Below are 21272 nucleotides of genomic sequence, written 5' to 3'. Positions count from 1 at the left end.
TGGGGTCTGTGGTATCCTTTGTTCCTATATGTGATATATCTTGTGTTCAGCTTTTAATATATTGCAGTAATATAGTAATCACGTGGACACTCCTGTCTCTATATGCTTTTCAGGAGTGATACTTTAATAAACAGGTACCCTAATGTTTTATTGAGATATATATATATATATATATATATATATATATATATATATTTATTTATATATAAAATATACACTTTGTTTAAATGTATGTGTATGTTTGTATATATGTTTGTGTGTGCAGGGCTGTTAAGAGAAATCTTGGGCCCCGATACAGCAACTTCCAGGGGCGCCCCTTGAGGGGGTGTGGCCACAGCATGTTCTGAGCGTGGCTGCACTGTGGCATAATGTGAACTATAGCACTATTATGAGGCATACATTTAACTAGGGCACTTCTATGTTCTATAAAATGAACAACCACTGCAGAGAGAGGTGTCTCTCTATAAGCATTGGTACAGGGAAATTTTGGTATACAACCCACAAAGTTCGAGCTTCTTCACTTTATTATTGTCAGTGCTATACAATGCTGAAATTGGGCAGAAGGCTGGTACCTTTAACTTCTATATTATACACTTTTAATTAGATGTGCAAGCACATACCTTCAGATATACTCTTTAGTAGGTGTGCAGACATATTACATAACTAAATAAAAAATTATAAAGAATAAGTGAAGCAGAGAAATGTTATTGCTCTCTTTTTAGTATTTTGCATGAGAAGTTCCCCTCCTAACCCTTCTTTAGTGGTGCCTAACCCTAACCTCCCCCCGGTGGTACCTAAACCTAACCCCCTCTTTCCGCACCCTAAAGCTCACCCTCCCTGGGGGGTGCCTAACCCACCCAGGGAGGTTCCTAAACCTAACCCCCCCATGCCTGGGCTAAGTATAATACTTACCCGTATCCTTACATTCAGGATGCTGGCGGTCGGGATGCTGGATGTCGGTATCCTTATGTGTTTGGCATCTGCATTATGCCGGGCATCAGGATTCCGGCGTCGTCATATCGACGTCCGGGATCCCGTCCGCCAGCATCTTAAACGTATCCTGTGTGTGTATATATAGATTCCATGGAATGGCACTCCAAAGACTATATATTAATGGCCCTGATACTCATAATACAGATAAACAGCGAGTGGAACGGCTCTCATCGGTCCTAGCCCCTCCCCTTTCCCATGTATATACCGTACACTTAATTGCAGAAATTTTTTTCAACTTGGTACCAGCACCCCTGTCACCTGCCCTTAGGTGCTTTAATCAGCATAGGTCCTGCATTGCTGTCTACATATTAGGAGGCACGTTTATGGTAACCCATTGATAAATTGGGGTTCATCTTGATGAGTGGGCTCATATGTTTGTGCTAAGAACCTCAATTATACTCCATGTTAATTTTGTAGGGTTGATTATATCTGTTATGAAAATCATTATTCTTAGTGCTAGAGTGTGCAGCAGTATCTTCTATTTCTTGCATGGCACTACAAGTCTCAATAGGTTGGGTACGGGATGCCAGTAGTCAGAATCCTGATGCAGGGTTAAGATATCGACACCTGCCGGTAAGTACCCTACCTAACACTCCCTCACTGCAGCCTAAACCTAACCTCTCCTGTAATCCTAAGCCCCACCCCGCAGTCTAACCTTCCCAGCAGTCTAACCCTCTCCCCACAGCTCAAACCTAACCCCTAACCAGGCCCAGCGACAGGGGTTTACAAGGGGTTTGGTGGGCTCAGGGGCACTAACGGCGTCTGCGTGGGTCCCCAGTTAATAGTAAATGTATAGATTGACCGCACTCTTCCCCCAACCCCGGCGGTCGCGCCTGACACCACCTACCCCCCAAAGTTAAACCGTGTCCATACTGTACTTGAACTGAGCATTGGCGATGCCTGTAGGTGCCACTGGTGCATATCGTGTCATGACGTCACTGTGCATGACGCAGTGCTGACCCTTCCCTCTGTCCCTGGCCTGCCACGCTGTTACTTGGGCGCGTATAAATTAGCCACTGCGATAGCATACGCAGCTTGAGTAGTCACTGCGTGCGATGACAGTTGTCATCAGACAGGTCAGGGCTGCAGTAATTGTGCGTGAGGGGCCGATGTTACTCGGTGGTGCCGATGTATACGCAGGTCTGCAAGATCTTATGGATGTGTAAACCGGCCATGGCAACTGCACTATGTAAGGGACTGAGACAGTGTGACTGCTTTGCTGCACACTGTCTGCCTCCTCACTCCTCGGCCGTCCCCCCCAGCCGCAGCGTCAGGCGGCGGGTTCAGGGCAGGCTGCCTGCTTAAAGTAGTAGTTTCACGGTCAGTGGCCGTCAGCGTTTGCCAGCCAATCGTCTGCCCCTTAGTTCTTCTGTGTACTTTCCCTTGCGCTTCTTCTCAGAGACGAGGAGCAGGGAATGGATGCTGCTCATGCAGAGAGCGGTACTGGTCCGTCTGTAATCATCATCAATGACAATATGTATGTAATGATGCTTTGTCGCAGTAAAGTTACTGTACTGCCACCTGTCAGAGGAACTATATCAATGAGGAAAGAAAACAACTTCAGGTACCGCAAGTAACCTATGGGGGTTTCTGCAGGACCCTTCTTTCTGTGTTTTATTATTCTAATATATGTATATATTATTTCTATGTATATATTCTATCTATATATATATATATATATATACTGTATGGTACACACTAGTGGCCACCTATATCCCCCTCTGGGAGTGGGGGCGCTAGTAGACTGAAGCTTAGCCTAGGGCGCCGACAGACCATGCACCAGCCCTGGTTGTGGACACCTAACATTGTAGTGCAGACCACTGAGCTATGTTCACTGGAAGCTAAATGCAGCTTTGGCACGTGTCAAATCAGTTGTCTGTTAATCACTATGACAAGAGAGTTTTCTATACTCAGCAGTTTTTGCAATTGGCAAACATACCATGAACACAGCTCAAGGGGAATTCACAACAGACTAATGTGATAAATCCTTATGTGTATCTACCTTAACAAACCACATTTTCTTTCTTCCATTTTCTGAATCAATGCAGTGTCATTTGCAAATTGCAATGTGATTAATTGTGATGTATAAAATACATATTCTTTTGCAAACTACTGTAAATGGTTGTCTTTACCGTTACCTGCATAAATCAGCAGCCTGAAAGGAGAAAAAAATTAATAAAATGAACAAAGTCAAACTGTTACCTGAGTAGAGCTGTTTCCCAGGGGTCATATTGATCTCTGTATGCACATGTCATTTACCTACTCCTCGCACCATTGTCAGATTTGTTCACAACAGTGCAAGTGTTTACAAGTGTTGGGTATATGAGAGCTTTAATGTATGTTGAATTCATTTGTATGGTATAATTAAGCATGTGTAATTAAGCACCATAGACTCTCCATAATACTTTACTGTAATTGTGGTTTATAGCTTGTCAAATTGTTATCTCACGTTTTCTATACAATGATGTTCCTATGCCAGTAGTGAAAATGGCTGTCAAATCCAATTGTGGCAATAAAAAATGGAGTAAAGGCTTGCGAGCGGAGAACATTGCCAATTTTGCACAGCAACTTGTCAAAACTGTCAAATGAGCTCACATGAAGTTTAGCCCACAGCCAGATTGTAAAGCTGGCCACACACTAGAACAACTTTCATCCAACCATCCAACTAGTTGATTGGTTGGAATGAAAATCTGGTAAGGGATGAAAGCAAATGACAATCAGCAATTTGCTCCCAAATGCCAGAAAATGGACTAAAAACTGTGTTTGAACAAATTGTTTTGATCAAACATTTAACAAACTTGTCTGACGACCATTTTCATTTGTTTTCTGGCATTTAGGAGCAAATTGCTGATCATCATTTACTCCCAGACATTACCAGATTTTCATTCCAACCAATCAACTAGTTGGTCTAGTGTGTGGCCAGCTTAAGCATCACATGCAGCCCCATCGCTGCACTCATTGTTCTTGTGATGTGTGTTCAGTTATTGCTCAGGAGTAATAAGATTCTTTCCTGTCTTGTTTTTGGCGAGTCATCTTTTATTCATCCTGCTTTGTCAGGTTATTTGGCGGAGAGTATGTTTTCACCATGGGTAAACCTCCTTCAAGGAAATCCCTCTCTCCATGTGTGAATAATCACATTTTAAAGGTTACCCCAGGTCAAGCCATGCTGTGGAACTGGAGCCTGCCTGCCGCCCGTCCTCAGTCCCCCTCCTTCTTCCTCCCATAATATATTTTAGGCCTTACACTGTGGCTTCACGTGACCTCCTTTGATTTTATGAATGAGTTACATCAGATTTGTGAGAACAAATCCCTGGAATGCATGATCTTGAGGAAATGCATGGGACCTGTCACTCACTTCAGTACAAGTCCCTAGGGGATTAGCAGAGAGAGGATTTGTAAAGCCACCGGAATACAGTGAACTGCAATATTATAGCATTGTTTTTTTTTTTGTTTTTTTACTCTGTTATCACCGCTGCTGTTTTCAGCAACCCCCTACCAAATGCTAAAACACCTTCATTTATTTCTGGATCTTCTTATCTATACAGGGTCACAGCTGTATGAAACATTGCTGTAATAGTATTAGGCTGCTCTGTTATTAAATTAATTGAAAACAGTGGTTTGAATCTCAAACTGATTTATTTCTAACCATTCATAACATGCTTTGTAATAGCAACTCTTTACTGTCAGATTTTTTTGTATCTGACCAAGTGAAATTTGCCATGCAAAGCTCTTGTATAACACACAGTGAACATAGTGAGTTTAACAAGCCAGAAAAACATTAACCTGATTATTTTTACATTTCACTATGAATCACTCTGTTATATTTAAAAACAGAGAACCTATTAGACAAAGCAAAAAGCACAAAATATATATATATATATATATATATATATATATATATATTTAGGATTCTTTATTTTAAGTTAAGTACACAGAAACAAAGACAGTGATGCCATGGTACATAAGCACTAAATTATTATTATTATTATTATTATTATTATTATTATTATTATTATTATTAACAGTTTCTTATATAGCGCAGCATATTCCGTTGTGCTTTACAATTGGAACATTAACAGAACAAAACTGGGTAATAACAAACCGATATATAGGTAGGAAGGCCCTGCTCGCAAGCTTACTAAATATTTTTAAATAATGGCATCTCTGCTTGTCAATCTTCGCTCAATAGTCATCTTATGCTTGTTTCAATAAAGTTGTCGTTGTAGGGCCTTGCATGGGGAGTAGAAACCTATGCTTCACTGGGGAGCTTCAAGAAGGTCAAAGCGGCCTCCTGTAGGTGGTAATTCTATAGACCCATATCATGATTCAAACTGACCCATATCATGATCTGACAGTCAGTGGAAACTCAAAGGACTGCCATGCAAATATAATAGTATAGAAATGTATTCTTCTCAATTGGAGTCATACTGACGCTTTTTTCAATATTTTAAATGCAATTTCTACATTTTGGTTACATTTATAAAAATTAGAGATGAGCGGTTCAGTTTGGGCTCAGATCCCAACCTGGCCCTTTTCACCAGGTTTGGACCTGAGAACAAGGCCACTTGTCCTCTTTCTGGAAATCTCATGTCTCACGTATTTTGGATCACCTATCATTTATACTCACCCAAAATGTGCCTCGTTCTCAGATCCGATCTCAGCGGGAAGATCCGAGCCAAAATCAAACCGTTCATCTCTGGTAAAAATGTCCCTATTTGGCATACCATGGACATCTTAATTTCTATCATACAAATCTTGTCTTGGAATTCTTAAATAATGGATACTAGGCTGGGATCCACCCTTATACAGTCATCGAACATGTACAATCACTGTCCACAGTGCAATGGTTAATATACTGTACATGTTTTTGTAATACATTTATGTATAAATGCCTATGTTGTATTATTAATATTTTAATACTGTTTCGCCACCTTACCTGCATCCAGTAATTTCCCTAAAGTTGTGATTCTATTTGCAGCATATTATTATCTAGCTCATCTAACAATCTCTCTTATCTATCTTCCAGGACTTATCTGGTTCAATTGATGACTTGCCGACTGGAACTGAAGCAACATTAAGCTCTGCTGTGAGTGCCTCAGGTTCTACAAGCAGTCAGGGGGAACAAAGCAATCCGGCACAGTCACCCTTCTCGCCACATGCCTCGCCACATCTACCAAGCATCCAGGGTGGTGGACCATCCCCATCCCCCGTGGGCTCACCTGTTGGGAGTAACCAGTCAAGATCAGGTCCTATATCACCTGCTAGCATTCCTGGTGGGTATTGATGGAAAAGTCAGCATTTTGTGTGACATACCTTTTAAAATGATGTAAAAAGTTTTTGTGTTTATATATTTGACCCACAGTATCTTTTAAACTATCAGATGACTTCTATACATGTCCAAAGTAGTACATTTACAGATTAGTACCAAAGGTTCGGGATATGGAAAAAGAAAGTGAATGAGAGGGCTGCCCATTACATACCCTTCAAGAGATTAGAGTTGGTCTGAAGCCACTTGTAAAAGAAGTGTCACAGTCAAGCCTAACATTGAAATGACCCCCCCAGGCTGACCATAATTTGCTAAACAACATTGTGGCATTGCAGAGAATGCTCATGATGTATTCTCTGTGGCACAGTAGGATGTCTAACTCTAGATTACTGAATGAAAAAATGGGCACTAGAGGGCTAGAGTTTCCAAGAAGACACTAATTGGCATGTTGTATCATTAAGGATGGGTCACATTAGTTTATAATCTCTAGAAAGTAGTGGGAGAAGAGGTGCTGGCTAGTGTTATACCTGAGCTATAGAGGACCTAGTCCCTGATGTTCCGAAATTAGAAGAATTTGTTGCAGCTCCTCCACCAAATGTGCTCAAATAGACTTACTTGAGAGCAGTTCCTCCAATAAAGATTTAAGGTGATCAGGGAAAAGTAATAGGCCATACTGTGCATATTCCAATCTAATGTTGTATAGAAATACTAAAGGTATGTTAATAGTTCGAATTAGACATTTAACGGTCAGATATGACCCATAACAGATTAATTGTAGAACCATACAAATGTGTCCACATACATCTATCCTCCGTGTGTTACAAATAATGCGGGCGCTCTGTGTGGCGAGCATCTTTTCGTGTGAGTTTTTACCTTCAAATGGATCTTATTCGCACAGCAATACGATTAATCAGTTATGGGTCATATCTGACTGTTAAATGTCTAAATTGAACCATGAACATACCTTTAGTATTTCTATACAACATTAGATTGGAATTTGCACAGTTTATTCAGCCCAAGCACATTTTAGGAGTTTTTGGGCCCATGAGTTTTTCTTGTTTTTTTTTTTTGGTACCTTATTCAAATGTTAAAAGACTACTAAACTATAAACTGACTCACCTTTTCCTGGTTCTTTTAATGATGTGGGTGCCACTGGCACTTGCCAATGTCTCTTTCACTTAAACCTCTGTTTCAAATCTTCTGCCTGACTCGTCAGTGAGTAATTTATCACGTCTGCAAGGCAGCGAGTGATTTAAAATAGCGTTTCAAGTTTAAGCAGTGCATCATCAACATGCTACGGTGGCCCTCATATAATGTTGTCTTTTGATGATAATTTCCCTTTTAAATATATTTAGGAATGTGTAATGTGTGCTTGTAAAAATAACTGAAGAAAATAATAACAATGGTCTATTTTATTATTACATTTGCACCTCTGTCTCTCAGTAGAGATGAGGATATCGCTTGTGGGGAATGGAGTATGTGTACAGCCAGCTACAAGGCCCCATGTGGCAGACACTAACTATTGGTTCTAAATAGCTATCCGTATTCCATGTTAAGCTGTCATTCAAAATATATTATCATACCAAGGTCAAAGTAAACTGATGGCAATGACTTATGCAGAGTGTGAAATCTTAATCATCTCTGAAATGTGTTCAACCACCAACAGCAGAAATCATATTTAGCAAAATGGTTTGGAAGCCTCCTGTAACCATTTAAATACTGAACATGCAAATCAAGTATTGAATTTCTTTGTGTATAGTTAAAGCCTTCTTAAAACAAAAGCTATTCCATGCGCCTTACTTGCAATCTTGTGAGTAGAGCAATTAGAATTGCTTCTTATGTGACATTTCTATTTATTATGCTTCCAGAACCTTTGTAATGTGTTCACCCTCCACCCCATCAGTATACAGGTGCGCCAAGAACTGTCAGGGGCCCGGTTACTGAGAGGGCGTGATCAAATCCTGTGGAGGAGTCACCATGCCCACTCAAAAGAAAAGATAAACATAGCATAGTCTAGAATTTTCCCTCCTTCCTCCCTCATGGCATAATCTGTAAAGTGCCCTCCCCTCTCATAGCATAGTCTTTCACGTGTGTCCCCTGATGGCATAGCATGTAATGTGCCCCCCCTCCTTCATTTATTAAATATGAACTCCTCCTTGCATCCACACCACAGCACAGAAAGTTACACAGAATTGGCAGTCCCATATTGACTTTTCTTTTTCTTTACAAATATAAGGTGGCCCTTTATTTCTTCCTCGGTGGCCATGGGGTCCACAGCCAATACGTTGGGGTATGTGATAGACACCAAACAGTTAAAAATGAGCTCTCAGCTCCCAGGATGCCACTGGGTCCTCCCCACATATACCCCGCCCCCGGCCAAGGTAGTCAGTTCTTGTTTGGGGTGGTTGACACCACATCGACAGTGGGACTGCAGGAGCAGTCCAGCAGACAAGTAAGAAAAAAAAAAAAAGAGAGTTTTGACTCTCCACCTGAGCGGGCGGCACGTGCTGATGGAAGGGAAACCGGAAGCAGCTAAGCGGTAGGGGCGCAGGGCCCTGGACTGCAACCGGGACAAGGGATGCAGATAAGGTGGTGTCGGTGGCCGCTGAAGCCGGGACCACTTGGCGGTCCGCCCCAGGCGGTGGAGACTGGCCGGGGGCACGCTGCAGTGAGGAGTCAGGTAAACTGTTTCCCGCACAAGACCACCGGGACGTGAGGGATCCTGACAGCCGGGGACTAGTGGCGGCGGCCAGGTCAGTGTGCCGGGTGGATCCATGCAGAATAGGGGAGGTTCACTTTTCCCCGGCGGCCTCTCCCCCCAACCCTCACACTGGCCCAGTCCAAAGGTTCACGAGTCTGGGTTTGCTCCTCCCAGCCTCCCTCTATATGAGTCAGCCAGAGACCACTCTCAGGTGCTCTCGGCGCCTGTACACTCAGGAGGCTGGATCAGTCTCCCTGTATACCTCTCCTATTGTGACTTCTAAGCCTGGGGCTGTTTGTAGTGACAAGAGCTTAGATTGCATATATTCACAAGTGTTTATGCATTGCATGTTACTTGAATGCTGTGTGTGGTACTGCCTTTTATGTTTTCAATAACTGTCAGTTTGAAACCTATCACTACTGTTTTCTCCCTATAACCCTCTACTACAGATGTGTGGGCAGTTGCAGTGAAACAATCACATGTATACTCAGAACTTGACAGAAAATATTATGTCTAAGGAGTCTGAAAGACAGGTGGCTGAAGCCCCTGTGCTGGTATCTTGTATGGTCTGCAAAGCAGGGTTATCCCCACAGGACTTCATACAAAATGGATTATGTGGTAACTGCTTTAGACAATCACCGCATCAGTCAAGTTTACCAGCCTCTGGACCAGAACCCCCTTGGTCTTCTTTTTCTCAGATTATGGCACAATGGCTGCCCCAGCACCCCCAGTATGGGGGTACCCTCAGCAGATGCAGCCCCCTATGGTTATGCTCTTTATGTTTCCATCTTGGGTGGACATGTATGCTGGTCGGGCTATGGCATCTTCTTCAGCAGCTTTTCAGCAAACGCTGCAAGCTGATAGATCAATGCAGCCAAAAACCATATGGCGTTCGGCCCCTCACGCAGGCCACGCCAAAGAGAAGGGCGATTACTCTGATACATCCTCTGAGGATGAATAGGTACATGATTCTTCTCAGGAGTCTGTCCCCGGAGATGAGGAGGATCATTTTTCAGTGTCTGACGTCCCTTTTTTGATCAGGGCAGTCAAGACTGTTCTGAATATAGATGAAGGAGAGCCTCTGCAGAAAAAAAGCATCTGTATTTAAGTGCCAGAAGGTGGTCAAGGCGGAGTTCCCCAAATCAGAGCACCTGTCGGAGCTTATGGGGGAAGGATGGAGTTGTCCAGGTAGGAAATTCCGTCCTTCAAAAAAAGGTGGCAGCCTTATACCCATTCCCGTCAGAGGAGTGTGCTAAGTGGGAAATTCCGCCGTCTGTAGATGCACATGTGGCACAGCTGGTAAAGAGTGCCACACTGCCCATACCATCTGCTTCCTCTCACAGAGATTCCACGGATAGGAGACTTGAAGGTTGTCTTAAAACAATCTTCTCGCTCTCGGGAGAGGCCACTCGTCCAGCTATGGCCACGGCTTGTGTTTCCAGGGCCATTGAAGAATGGATGAAGGCACTGACAGAATCACTGAGGCATCCAGGGAACGGCTGGAGATTATTTCCTATGTCAAGGAAGCAGCGTCGTATTTAGGAGATGCAGCATTGAATGCTGGTATACTATCTTCCAAGGCATCAGCGGTCTCGGTTGTGGCATGCAGAGCCCTGTGGTTAAGAGATTGGAAGGCAGACGTGGGGTCCAAAATAGGCCCTAGAATCCCTTCCATTCACGGGAGGCATTCTTTTTGGTACAGAATTAGACAAAATTGTGGCTACAGTGGCAGCCTCTAAAATGGCTGGCCTACCTTCAGCATCTGTGACCAGACCTAGACGGTCGTCCTTTCGGCCGCAGGGTAAGGCCAGAGATCAGCCCTCGGTGAAATCTAGTTTGGCAAAAAGACTGGGGTCTAAGAAACCCTGGCCGAACAGGCACCCGGCTCCAAAAGCCCAGGATAAACCAGTGGCCTGATGGGACTGGCCTCCCCCTGGGGGACCCCAGGGTAGGAGGCCGACTTCTTCGGTTCTCAGACACCTGGCATCTCATGACAACAGATGCCTCGGTTCGGGGAGTGGTTTCCCGTGAGTACGCAATAACATTCTGGAGAAGTCCTCCCCAAAGATTCTTTTGCATAAGCCCAGTGGTGGGTTCTGTAAAGGCCTTGGCCCTTCAACAGGCTATACAACCCCTGCTGACGGCGGGAGTCATTATCCCGGTCCCAGAGAATCAGTTGCAGAAAGGATTTTACTCCAATCTATTTTTGATTCAGAAGCCAAATGGGTCCTACTGGCCTATTCTAAACTTAAAAGGGTTCAACACATTTATCCGAGCGCCCAGGTTTCATATGGAAACACTGCGGTCGATTGTGTTGGCAATGGAACCAGGGGATTTAATGGTGTCCTTGGATATCCAGGATGCTTATCTGCATATACCAATGTCCCTACCCCACCAGCAATTTCTACAATTTACGGTAAGGGGCGAGCACTTCCAGTTTCAAGCTCTGCCATTTGGCCTGTCGACAGCTCCGCAGATGTTTACCAAGGTTATGGCGGTAATAATGGCATGTCTCAGGCTCTAGGGGGTCAGGATTCTGCCATACTTGGATAATCTCCTGTTACTGGGGCAGTCTCCACAGGAGTTGCAGAATCATCTGGGACTGACGGTGTCCTGTCTGCACAGTCACGGCTGGGTCATAAACTGGAAGAAGTCGTCGCTTCTCCCGGTACAGCAGATGATTCATTTGGGGGCACGCTTGGACTCTGGGGTTTAGAGGATATATCTGCCAGAGGACAAGATTGTGGCCCTGCAGTTGCAGATATGCAGATTGCTTCACAACAGGCGGTATCTGTGCAGTCAGCAATGCGGGTGCTGGGGTCAATGGTATCCACCTTCTGTATGGTGGAATATGCCCAGTTTCACTCCAGACCATTGCAGCTGTTGATTCTCTTGCGCTGGAACAGGGAGTACCGCGCAATCAAATCTCAGATAATTAATCTCTTACCAGACGTTTGGTTATCCCTGTCATGGTGGTTACAGACAAACCATCTCAACCAGGGTCACCCATTTTGGGTGTCAGATTGGGTGCTTCTCAAAACCGATGCCAGTCTTCACGGTTGGGGAGCAATGACTGGTCTGCTCACGTTTCAAGGGATATGGACAAAAGCAGAAAGTCGTCTGTCCATAAATATCCTGGGCTCTAGTTCAGGCTTAGGAAATACTAAAAGGCAGACTTGTTAAAATCCAATTCAACAATCGCACCACGATAGCCTACCTCAATCATCAGGGAGGCACACGAAGTCGGGGTGCCATGACAGAAGTATCAAGGATTCTGGTTTGGGCAGAGCGTCACCTCCCGACAATGTCAGCCGTATTTATACCAGGGTTCCTAAATTGGGAAGCAGACTTCCTGAGTCGACAGGAGGTAAATGCCGGAGAGCGGGCTCTGCATCCACAGGTATTTCAGAGCCTGGTGGACAGATGGGGTCTTTCAGAAATAGACCTCATGGCCTCAAGGAGAACCACAGGGTACCCAGATATGGATCCAGGATCAGGGATCCAATAGGCGAGTTTGTAGACGCGCTAACAGTAAGATGGCATTACAGGCTAGCATATCTCTTTACGCCGTTTGCTCTTCTTCCCTGGGTCATCAGGAAGATCAAGCAGGAAGGCAGTACGGTAATCCTAATAGCTCCGGCGTGGCCCAGACGCCATTGGTTCACCGATCTACATTGTCTCTCCATAGACACTCCGCAGCCTCTTTTGTTATGGCGAGATCTGTTAATACAGGGTCCCTGCTTGAATCTGGGTCTGCCTCATTTGTCTTTGACGGCATGGCTCTTGAGGCCTCCGTCTTGAGAAAAAAGGGATTTTATGAGTCTGTGATAAAGACCATGTTGAAGGAACGTAAACCGGCTTCGGCCTGTATTTGGCACTCGTTTTTTCAGTGGTGTGAACTGACAAAATATGACCCTGGAGTAGTAAGGGTGTCTAGAGTACTTTCTTTTGGTCAGACTGGGTTAGAAAAGGGGCTCCGCTTTTCCACTTTGAGGGTTCAGGTTTCTGCTCTTTCGGTCTGGTTTCAGCGGAAAATCGCTATACTGCCACATGCGAGGACGTTTTTTCAGGGTGTTCTAAGAGTCCAGCCTCCCTTTGTTCCCCCGGTAGCCCCGTGAGATTTGACATTAGTCCTCGAGGCTCTACAGGCGCCGCCGTTTCAGCCCCTGAAATCAGTAGACCTCAAGTGGTTAACAGCAAAGACCGTGTTTCTTTTTGCTATTGCATCTGCCCACAGAGTCTCTGATCTGGCAGCACTTTCCTTCCGCTCCCCCTTTTTAATATTTCATTGGGATAGAGCGGTACTTTGTACTAGAGCGGGATACCTTCCAAAAGTGGTATCTCTTTTTCATATGAATGAAGAGATTGTGGTCCCAGCCTTTCAGGCTACAAGCCTCTTGGTAGGTGAGGCTTCCTTGGATGCGCTACGAATTTATGTGGATCGCACCAACGGCATGAGGAACTCTGATTCTCTTTTTTTACTGTATGGCTGTCCTAAACGTGGCTGGCCAGCCAATAAGCAGACGCTGGCCAGATGGATTCGTATGGCAATTTCTCAGGCATACGTACAGACAAATCTGGTACTGCCAAACTCAGTAACGGCACATTCCACATGATCAGTGGGACTTTCGTGGGCGGCCCACTGGGGTGCCTCTGCTGAACAGTTGTGCAGGGCAGCCACATGGTCTTCCGTCCACACCTTTGTCATATTCTATGCATTTGACACCTTTGCCTCTCAGGATGCCTCCTTCGGGCATAGGATTCTCCTTTCTTCTGAGACACAGGAGCATCCCTGCCCTTAGGGTTACTGCTTTGGGATATCCCCAACATATTGGCTGTGGACCCCATGGACCCCGAGGAAGAAAATAAGTTATGGTATAATATACCGTTGTTAACTCTTTTTCTCCTGCTTGGGCTTTGTAACGAACTGACTACGTTGGCCGGGGTCGGGGTATATGTGGGGAGGACCCAGTGCATCCTGGGAGCTTTGAGCTAATTTTTAACTGTTTGGTGTCTGGATCACATACCCCAACGTATTGGCTGTGGACCCCATGGACCTCGTAGAAAAAGAGTTAGCAAAGGTATGTTATACCATAACTCTTATTTTGTCTTTGCAGAAAATACTCATTTCTCAACACAAATAAGTGTGAATATTGTTGTGTAAAACATTATGTAACAATCTCTCAAAATGTCACAAACATAATTTTTCTTCTTCGGGATCTATAGGGTCCAAAGGAATTAACTTGGGGCATACTTGCCGACATTCCTGGGCAGCTTTCCTGGAGCAGCAGGAGGGGACCTGCTGATCTCCTCTTCGGGGGGCGGGGCCAGATGATAGAAGACATCAGGCCACGCCCCCTTTACAGAAAACCCCCGCGATTAGCTCCCAGGATGCACAGAGCCTCCTTATATACCCCACCCCTGGCTACAGGAACCCAGTTTTTTGTTTGGTGTGCAGGAGTGCACCTTGTGAACAGGGGGCTTCGGCAGTCCCAAGCAAGTTTTTTTTTTGCCTATGAGTAAGCAGCACTAGGCGTCCGCATGGACGCCCGTGCTGCTGCTCTGTCTACCCCCGCCGACACCACAACACCAGCCCAGGACTGTAGCTGGAGACATCAGGGATGAAGGTAAGGTGGTTCCCCGCTAGCCGCTGACGGCAGGGAACCAGGTGGCAGTCCGTACCTACGGCGGTGGAGACCTGCCGGAGGCTGCTGTTGTGAGGAGCCAAGGTAGACTGCTTCCCCCACTAGACAACCGGGGCATGAAATCTTGCAGCCGTGGATGATAATTGCGGCGGCCATGTATTAGTCAGTGCGCCCGGTGGATCCATACAGCCTAGAGGAGGTAGGCTCTCCACTACGGCCCCTCCCCCAACCCAGATGCTGGTCCAGAGACAAAGTTTCCCACGTCTGGGTTGCTCCTCCCTGTATATGAGATGGCCAGAGACTACTCTAAGGTGCCCTCGGTGGCTGCGAATCTCAGGAGGTTTGGTCAGTCTCCCTGTATACCCTTAGGTGGCCAGGTTATATAGAGCTCAATATCCTACTTGGCCTTTGTGCTGTTCGTAGTTGACGAAGAACTTATTGCATATATATATATATATATATATATATATCACAGAGAGAAAGAGAGATAAAAAAATATTTTTTTTGCATTGTATGTAACTTGTGTAAGTCTGCTGTGTGTTATACTGCCTTTTCTTCTTCCTGAATAACTCTGTTATAATGATCACTGCTGTTTCTCCACATAATCCTCTGCTACAGGTGTGTGTTATTTTATTGTACTATATTACTTTGCAGAACATTATGTGTATTGTTATGTCCAAAGAAAATGAAAAGCAGGAGGCGAATGCACCTGGGCTGGTTTCATGTATGGCCTGTCAGGCGGGTTTATCTTCTCAGGATTTCATACAGAATGGATTATGTAGTCACTGTTAAAAAGAGTCACCACATCAGTCAAGTCTACCAGCTCCTGGACAGGAACCCCCTTGGGCTTCTTTTTCCGAGATCATGGCACAGGTTGTAAACGTGTTATCTGCTCCTGTTCTGGCCCCTACTATGTCGTACCCTCAGCAGCTACAACCTACTATATTATGCCTCCTATGCATCTGTCCTGGATGGATGTTTATGCCCACTCAAGTCAGAGTATGGCTCCGTCCCCTGCTGCATTTCAGCAAATGCTGCAACCAGCCAGGCCGGTACAGCCTAAAACTAGAAGGATGTCGGCTTCCTCCAATCACTCTGTCCAGCCTGCAGACTGATGCATCTTTGGATGAAAGTGAGGACATACAGGGCTCCTCTCAAGAGTCTCTCTCAGGAGAGGAGGACCATTTTCCAACAGCAGATGTTCCCTCCTTGATTAGGGCGGTCAAAAGCTCTTTTAAACATAGATAGTGAAGAGTCAGAACTTAAGAAGGCTCCAGTGTTCAAATGCCAGAAGGTTGTTAAGGCTGAGTTTCCTAAATCTGAGCATCTCTCTGAACTTATGTGGGAAGCATGGAGTTCTCCGGATAGACAATTCAATGTTACAATAAAGGTTACAGCTTTATACCCCCTCCCACCGGATGAGTGCACTAGGTGGGAAGTTCCACTGATGGTAGATGCTCATGTGGCACATCTGGTCAGGATTTCCACATTGCCCGTATCATCTGCATCCTCCCTTAAAGATTCCACAGATAGAAGACTTGATGCCTGTCTTTTCTCTGTCAGAGGCTGTTACCAGCCTGGCTATGGCCACAGCCTGGGCATCTAAGGCCATTGAAGAATGGACAGGGGCACTGGAAAATACTCTTCCAGAAGCTTACAGAGAACAGCTGACAATTATATCCTAGATCAAGGAGGCAGCCTCCTACCTGGGAGAGGTGGCATTAGATGCCGGTAATCTGACTTCTGAGGCTCCAGCTGCCTCAGTTGTTGCTTGCAGAACCCTTTGGTTAAGGGACTGGAAAGCAGATGCAGGGTCCAAGAAGGCTCTGGAATCCCTGTTGTTTATGGGAGGCATCCTGTTTGGCACAGAATTGGATAAAATTGTAGCTACGTTGGCAGCTTCCAAAGTGACTGGTCTGCCTTCAACGTCTACCCCTAGACCTAGGCAGTCATCCTTTCAGCCGCAAGGAAAGCAAAAGGTCAGTCTTCCTCTAGAACAAGTTCTCGTAAGAGACTGCCAACTAAGAGATCATGGGCAAACAGTCAATAAATCCATGGCCTCCCCTAGGGGAATCCCAGGGAGGGAGGCCTACTTCAGTTTTCGGATACCTGGCATCTCACAACAACAGACATCTGGGTTCTGGAGGTGGTCTCTCGAGGGTACGCCCTTACTTTCTGGAGAAGTCCCCCGCAAAGGTTTTTCTGCACATCTCCTCCAGCGGAGTCTGCAAAGGCCTTGGCCCTCCAGAAGGTCATTCATCCCCTGCTGGATTCAGGGGTAATAATCCAGGTTCCGGTGGATCAATAAAGAAGAGGTTATTATTCCAACCTATTTTTGATCCAAAAACCCAATGGGTCCCATCAGCCTATCCTGAATCTGAAGACTCTCAACACATTTATCCGGTTGCCCAAGTTCCGTATGGAAACCCTTCGGTCAATTGTTTTGGCAATGGAACCGGGTGGATTTTATGGTGTCTTCAGGATGCATATCTGCATGTGCCAATTACACCTTCCCACCAAAGGTTTCTGCGGTTTTCGTTTCTGCAGAAACATTTCCAATTTCAGGCTCTGCCTTTTGGTTTGTCAACAGCCCCGCGGGTGTTTACTAAGATAATGGTAGGAATGACAGCCTACCTCAGGCGTCAGGGAGTCAGGATACTGCCATATTTGGATGATCTCCTGATACTGACACAATCTTGACAGGTATTGCAGCATCATCTCAAACTGACAATTGCCTGTCTACACAGACACGGCTGAATCATAAATTGGAAAAAGTAATCGCTTTTTCCAGTGCAGCAGATGGTGCACGCCTGGATTCTCTGGCACAAAGGATATTTCTGCCAGAAGACAAGATTGTGGCCCTTCAATTGTGGATTTGCAGATTGCTCCGCAATCAGTCAGTATCTGTCCACTCAGCGATGCAGCTTCTGGGGTCCATGGTGTCCACCTTTGACATGGTGGAATATGCTCCATTCCACTCCAGGCCACTGCAACAGTTGATTATCTCCCGGTGGAACAGGTAGTACCAGTTAATAAGGTCACAGACGATCCGTCTTTTTCCAGAGGTTCGGCTGTCCCTCTCATGGTGGTTGCAGACATTTCATCTGAACAGGGGTCGCCCCTTCTGGATTCCAGATTTGGTGCTCCTCACTACCGATGATGGGACCGCAGTGACAGGTCGGCACACATTTCAAGGAAGATGGACAACCAAGGAGGGTGTCCTGTCCATAAACATCCTGGAACTACATGCAGTATTCAGAGCACTCGTTAAGGTACAGGATATACTGAAAGGCAGGCCTGTCCAAGTGCAGTCAAACAATGCCACCGCAGTAGCCTACCTCAACCATCAGGGAGTCACACGAAGTCGGGCTGCCATGGCAGAAGTGAAAACATTCTGGTCTGGGCAGAATGTCATATTCCAGCAATCTCGGCAGTATTCATACCTGGAGTCCTCAACTGGGAAGTCAGCAGGATATACATGCCGGAGAGTGGGCTCTTCATCCAGATGTATTTCAGAGCCTAGTGGACAGATGGTGACTACAGAGGTAGACCTCATGGCCTCAGGCCACAATCACAGGGTCCCCAGGTATGGGTCCAGAACCAGGGATCCCTCAGCCGATGTTGTGGACTCTCTTGCAGTGAAGTGGAACTTCAAACTAGTGTATCTCTTTCCTCCGTACTCCCTCCTCCCAAGGGCCATCAGGAAATTCAAGCAGGAGGGCACAGTAATACTGATAGCACCTGCTCTGCCCAGACACCATTGGTTCACCGACCTTCAGAGTCTTTCCATAGACACTCCATGGCCTCTTCCGCTAAGGCCAGACATGTTAACACAGGTTCCTTGCCTGCACCCGGACCTTCCCCGTCTGTCTTTGATGGCGTGGCTCTTGAATCTTCCATTTTAAGAGCCAAGGGTTTTACTAATTCTGTAATTCAGACTATGCTTAAGGCACAGAAACCTTCCTCTGCCCGCATCTATTACAGGATTTGGCACTCGTATTTTCAATGGTGTAAGCATAGAACATATGATCCTAAAGTTTTTAGGGTCTCTCGAGTGCTTGCTTTTCTTTAGGCTGGTTTAGACATCTTCACTCTTAAGGTGCATACACACACAATCATTTTTTATCGTTTGTCGTTCAATCGTTGAAAAAATCGTTCACTTTCTAAGTTAAAACGATGAATGATTATCGTTCATGCGCATTCACGTTTGTAGTTTAGTCAGACTGACCAACTCAACGATTTTAATTAAGGGAATATGCAAAAATCGTTTGTAGTTCAAAAAAATCGTTCATTACATGTAATTACATTTCCCTTGAAAAAATGAACGAAAATCATTTACTAAAATCGATCATTTACAAAATCGTTTTGTGTGTATGCACCTTCAGTTTGGTTTCAGCGAAGGATCGCTCTGCTGCTTGACCTTAGGACTTTTTTTCAGGGTGTGCAAAAATTGCTGGAGTGCCCCTGGCGCAACAGACACTCTAATAGCAGCAGACTGAAAAATCAATGGATAGTACCCTTCACTACTATCTCAATCAAGCAAAATGAATAAGTGGTGATAGTTCTGAGTGCACTGGTGTAATACAAATTAAGTAATATACTTTCCTTAAAATTCAACACACTGGATCTTGTGTGTTAGTAGCATTCCTCAGGGTAGATGATTTGTTTCATATCATGAAAAACAAGAAATCGTGTAGAGAATATGGTGTAGTACTTCACACACTATTTAATTTCAAAGACACAATTTCAAATATATCATATAGAATAAATATGGACTATTGTCCTATAGACTGGTCACAAATAACAAAGAAAATAGAAAAAATTATGAAAAAAAATCCACATGAGTTAAAAAAATGGGAGAATTGCCAGAAATCTCCTTGAATAGGGTGTATAGTATACAGTATGGTGGAGGTCTCCGGAAACCTCATCCAGGATTACAGTATAAGAACACTAGCAGTGCAGGTGTAACTAACTTATCTATAGAACTTATGGCATTCACAATGAGTACTAAGTTGATGTGCACAAATTTGCATAAGAATGATTAATGTAAAGGAAGCACTCTGCTATATGGATTTTCTCTTCTTAGTAAGGCAGCTTATCCAATACGGAACTCTGGACACTTAGGAGACAATAAATCCCAAAAACGACTTTGTTAATATTGAGTCATGTTTGGTATTTTTAAGTTCCCTTGTTAGTAGCGAACGCCAAAAGTAGGCAAATATGCTGTGCTAGTAAGAGTGGGATGCAGTCAGGATACCGGCGGGTGCTATCCCGCCCACCGATATCCAGACACTGACAGCCCAACCGGGGACTAAAGATAGGCGTTGAAATCCTGACACCAATCATTAGCCCCACTACAAAATACAGACACCCAGCATACCGAACGAAGGTAAGCCTTAGCGTCTAGCCGCGGGGGGGAGGGGTTAGGGTTAGGAACACCCCGGGAGGGTTAGGGTAGGGAAAGGGGGGTTAGGGTTAGGCACCACTAGGGGGGTTAGGGTTAGGCACCCCCAGGGAGGGTTAGGTTTAGGGTGGGGGGAGGGCGGGTTAGGTTTAGGCACTAACGTGGGGGAGGTTAGGGTTAGGCACTAGGGGGGGAGGTTAGGGTTAGGCACCTCTAAGGGATGGTTGGGGGGAAGAGGGGAGGGTTAGGTTACTTACCAGCCCCAGTTGGGAGTTAGGTCCGTCTGGGTTCTGCTTTGATCCGGCGGCTATTTAGCCGATGGCATTAAATATCTATTCCGTAAGAGTTCTACTGTACACTCATATTACTGTATTACATTCACTCTCCCTGGATCGTTTTATTGTAGTCTATGGGGTCGTATTCAATTAGAAGTGAGCAGTCCCGGACTTTTCGCCGACATCGCTGGTTTTCCATGCGGAAAAGTATCGCGCTCGTCCCCGCTTTGTCCCGTATCTAATTACAAATCAGAGAAAACAGAACCAGGCAAATTTGACCAGCAAAAAGTCCTGTCAGATTTGGGGAAATAGGCCTGCTGAAGGTATTTGGGGTACTTAAATGATCTCAATGGCTGCTAATTAGCGTCTTTGCAGAAGTAGTGTAGAATAGCATTTTGCAGATTATTTTGCAGAAAATAAGTAGTCCCAGCAAATTTGGGGTACCGTATATACTCGAGTATAAGCCGAGTTTTTCAGCACAAAAAATGTGCTGAAAAAGTACCCCCTCGGCTTATACTCGAGTCAAGTGTAGCGCTGACCGGACAGAGTTCGGTCAGCGCTACACACTGCCAAACACACAGCCGCCGGAGCCAGCAGCTGTGTGTTTGCTGTAATCAGCAGCCGCTGAGAGTCTGTCAGACTCTCAGCGGCTGCTGCTGCTCCCACTGCGGGAGCCATCTTCCGGCTCCCGCAGTGGGTGATGGGAGACACGTCGTCATGACGACGTCTCTCCCATGCAAAGCGGCCGGAGGAGCGGACAGCGGCTGGACCAGGAGCGGGAGTTTCAGGTAAGTGTTTTTTTTTTTTCTTTATTCTTGTCACGTCTCTCTCTACTGGGGGGGGGGACTACAGGGGGCACTACCAGGGGGCGATTACTACAGGGGGCACTACCAGGGGGCGATTACTACAGGGGGCATTATCAGGGGACGATTACTATAGGGGGCACTAAAAGGGGGGATTACCACTGGGGGAACTACCAGCGGGGGAT

At 45.4% G+C, this 21272-nt stretch overlaps 1 protein-coding gene across 8 annotated transcripts in view; it reads left to right on the top strand.

Annotated features, from left to right (window-relative positions):
* Window positions 1-21272, top strand: part of ARID1B (AT-rich interaction domain 1B) — a 490367-nt gene that overhangs the window by 342594 nt on the left and 126501 nt on the right. For all 8 annotated transcript variants that reach the window (XM_088448961.1, XM_088448959.1, XM_088448962.1 and 5 more), the window contains one exon: window positions 6020-6266. In XM_088448961.1, the coding sequence (XP_088305087.1) occupies window positions 6020-6266 (247 nt within the window). The remainder of the gene's footprint in view (window positions 1-6019; window positions 6267-21272) is intronic.

Source organism: Taudactylus pleione, unplaced genomic scaffold, assembly GCF_031769625.1.
Source record: "Taudactylus pleione unplaced genomic scaffold, aTauple2 ptg000473l, whole genome shotgun sequence".
NCBI lineage: Eukaryota > Metazoa > Chordata > Amphibia > Anura > Myobatrachidae > Taudactylus > Taudactylus pleione.
Note: the sequence above shows the minus strand (reverse complement) of the source record. Positions and strands in the feature narration are given on the sequence as shown.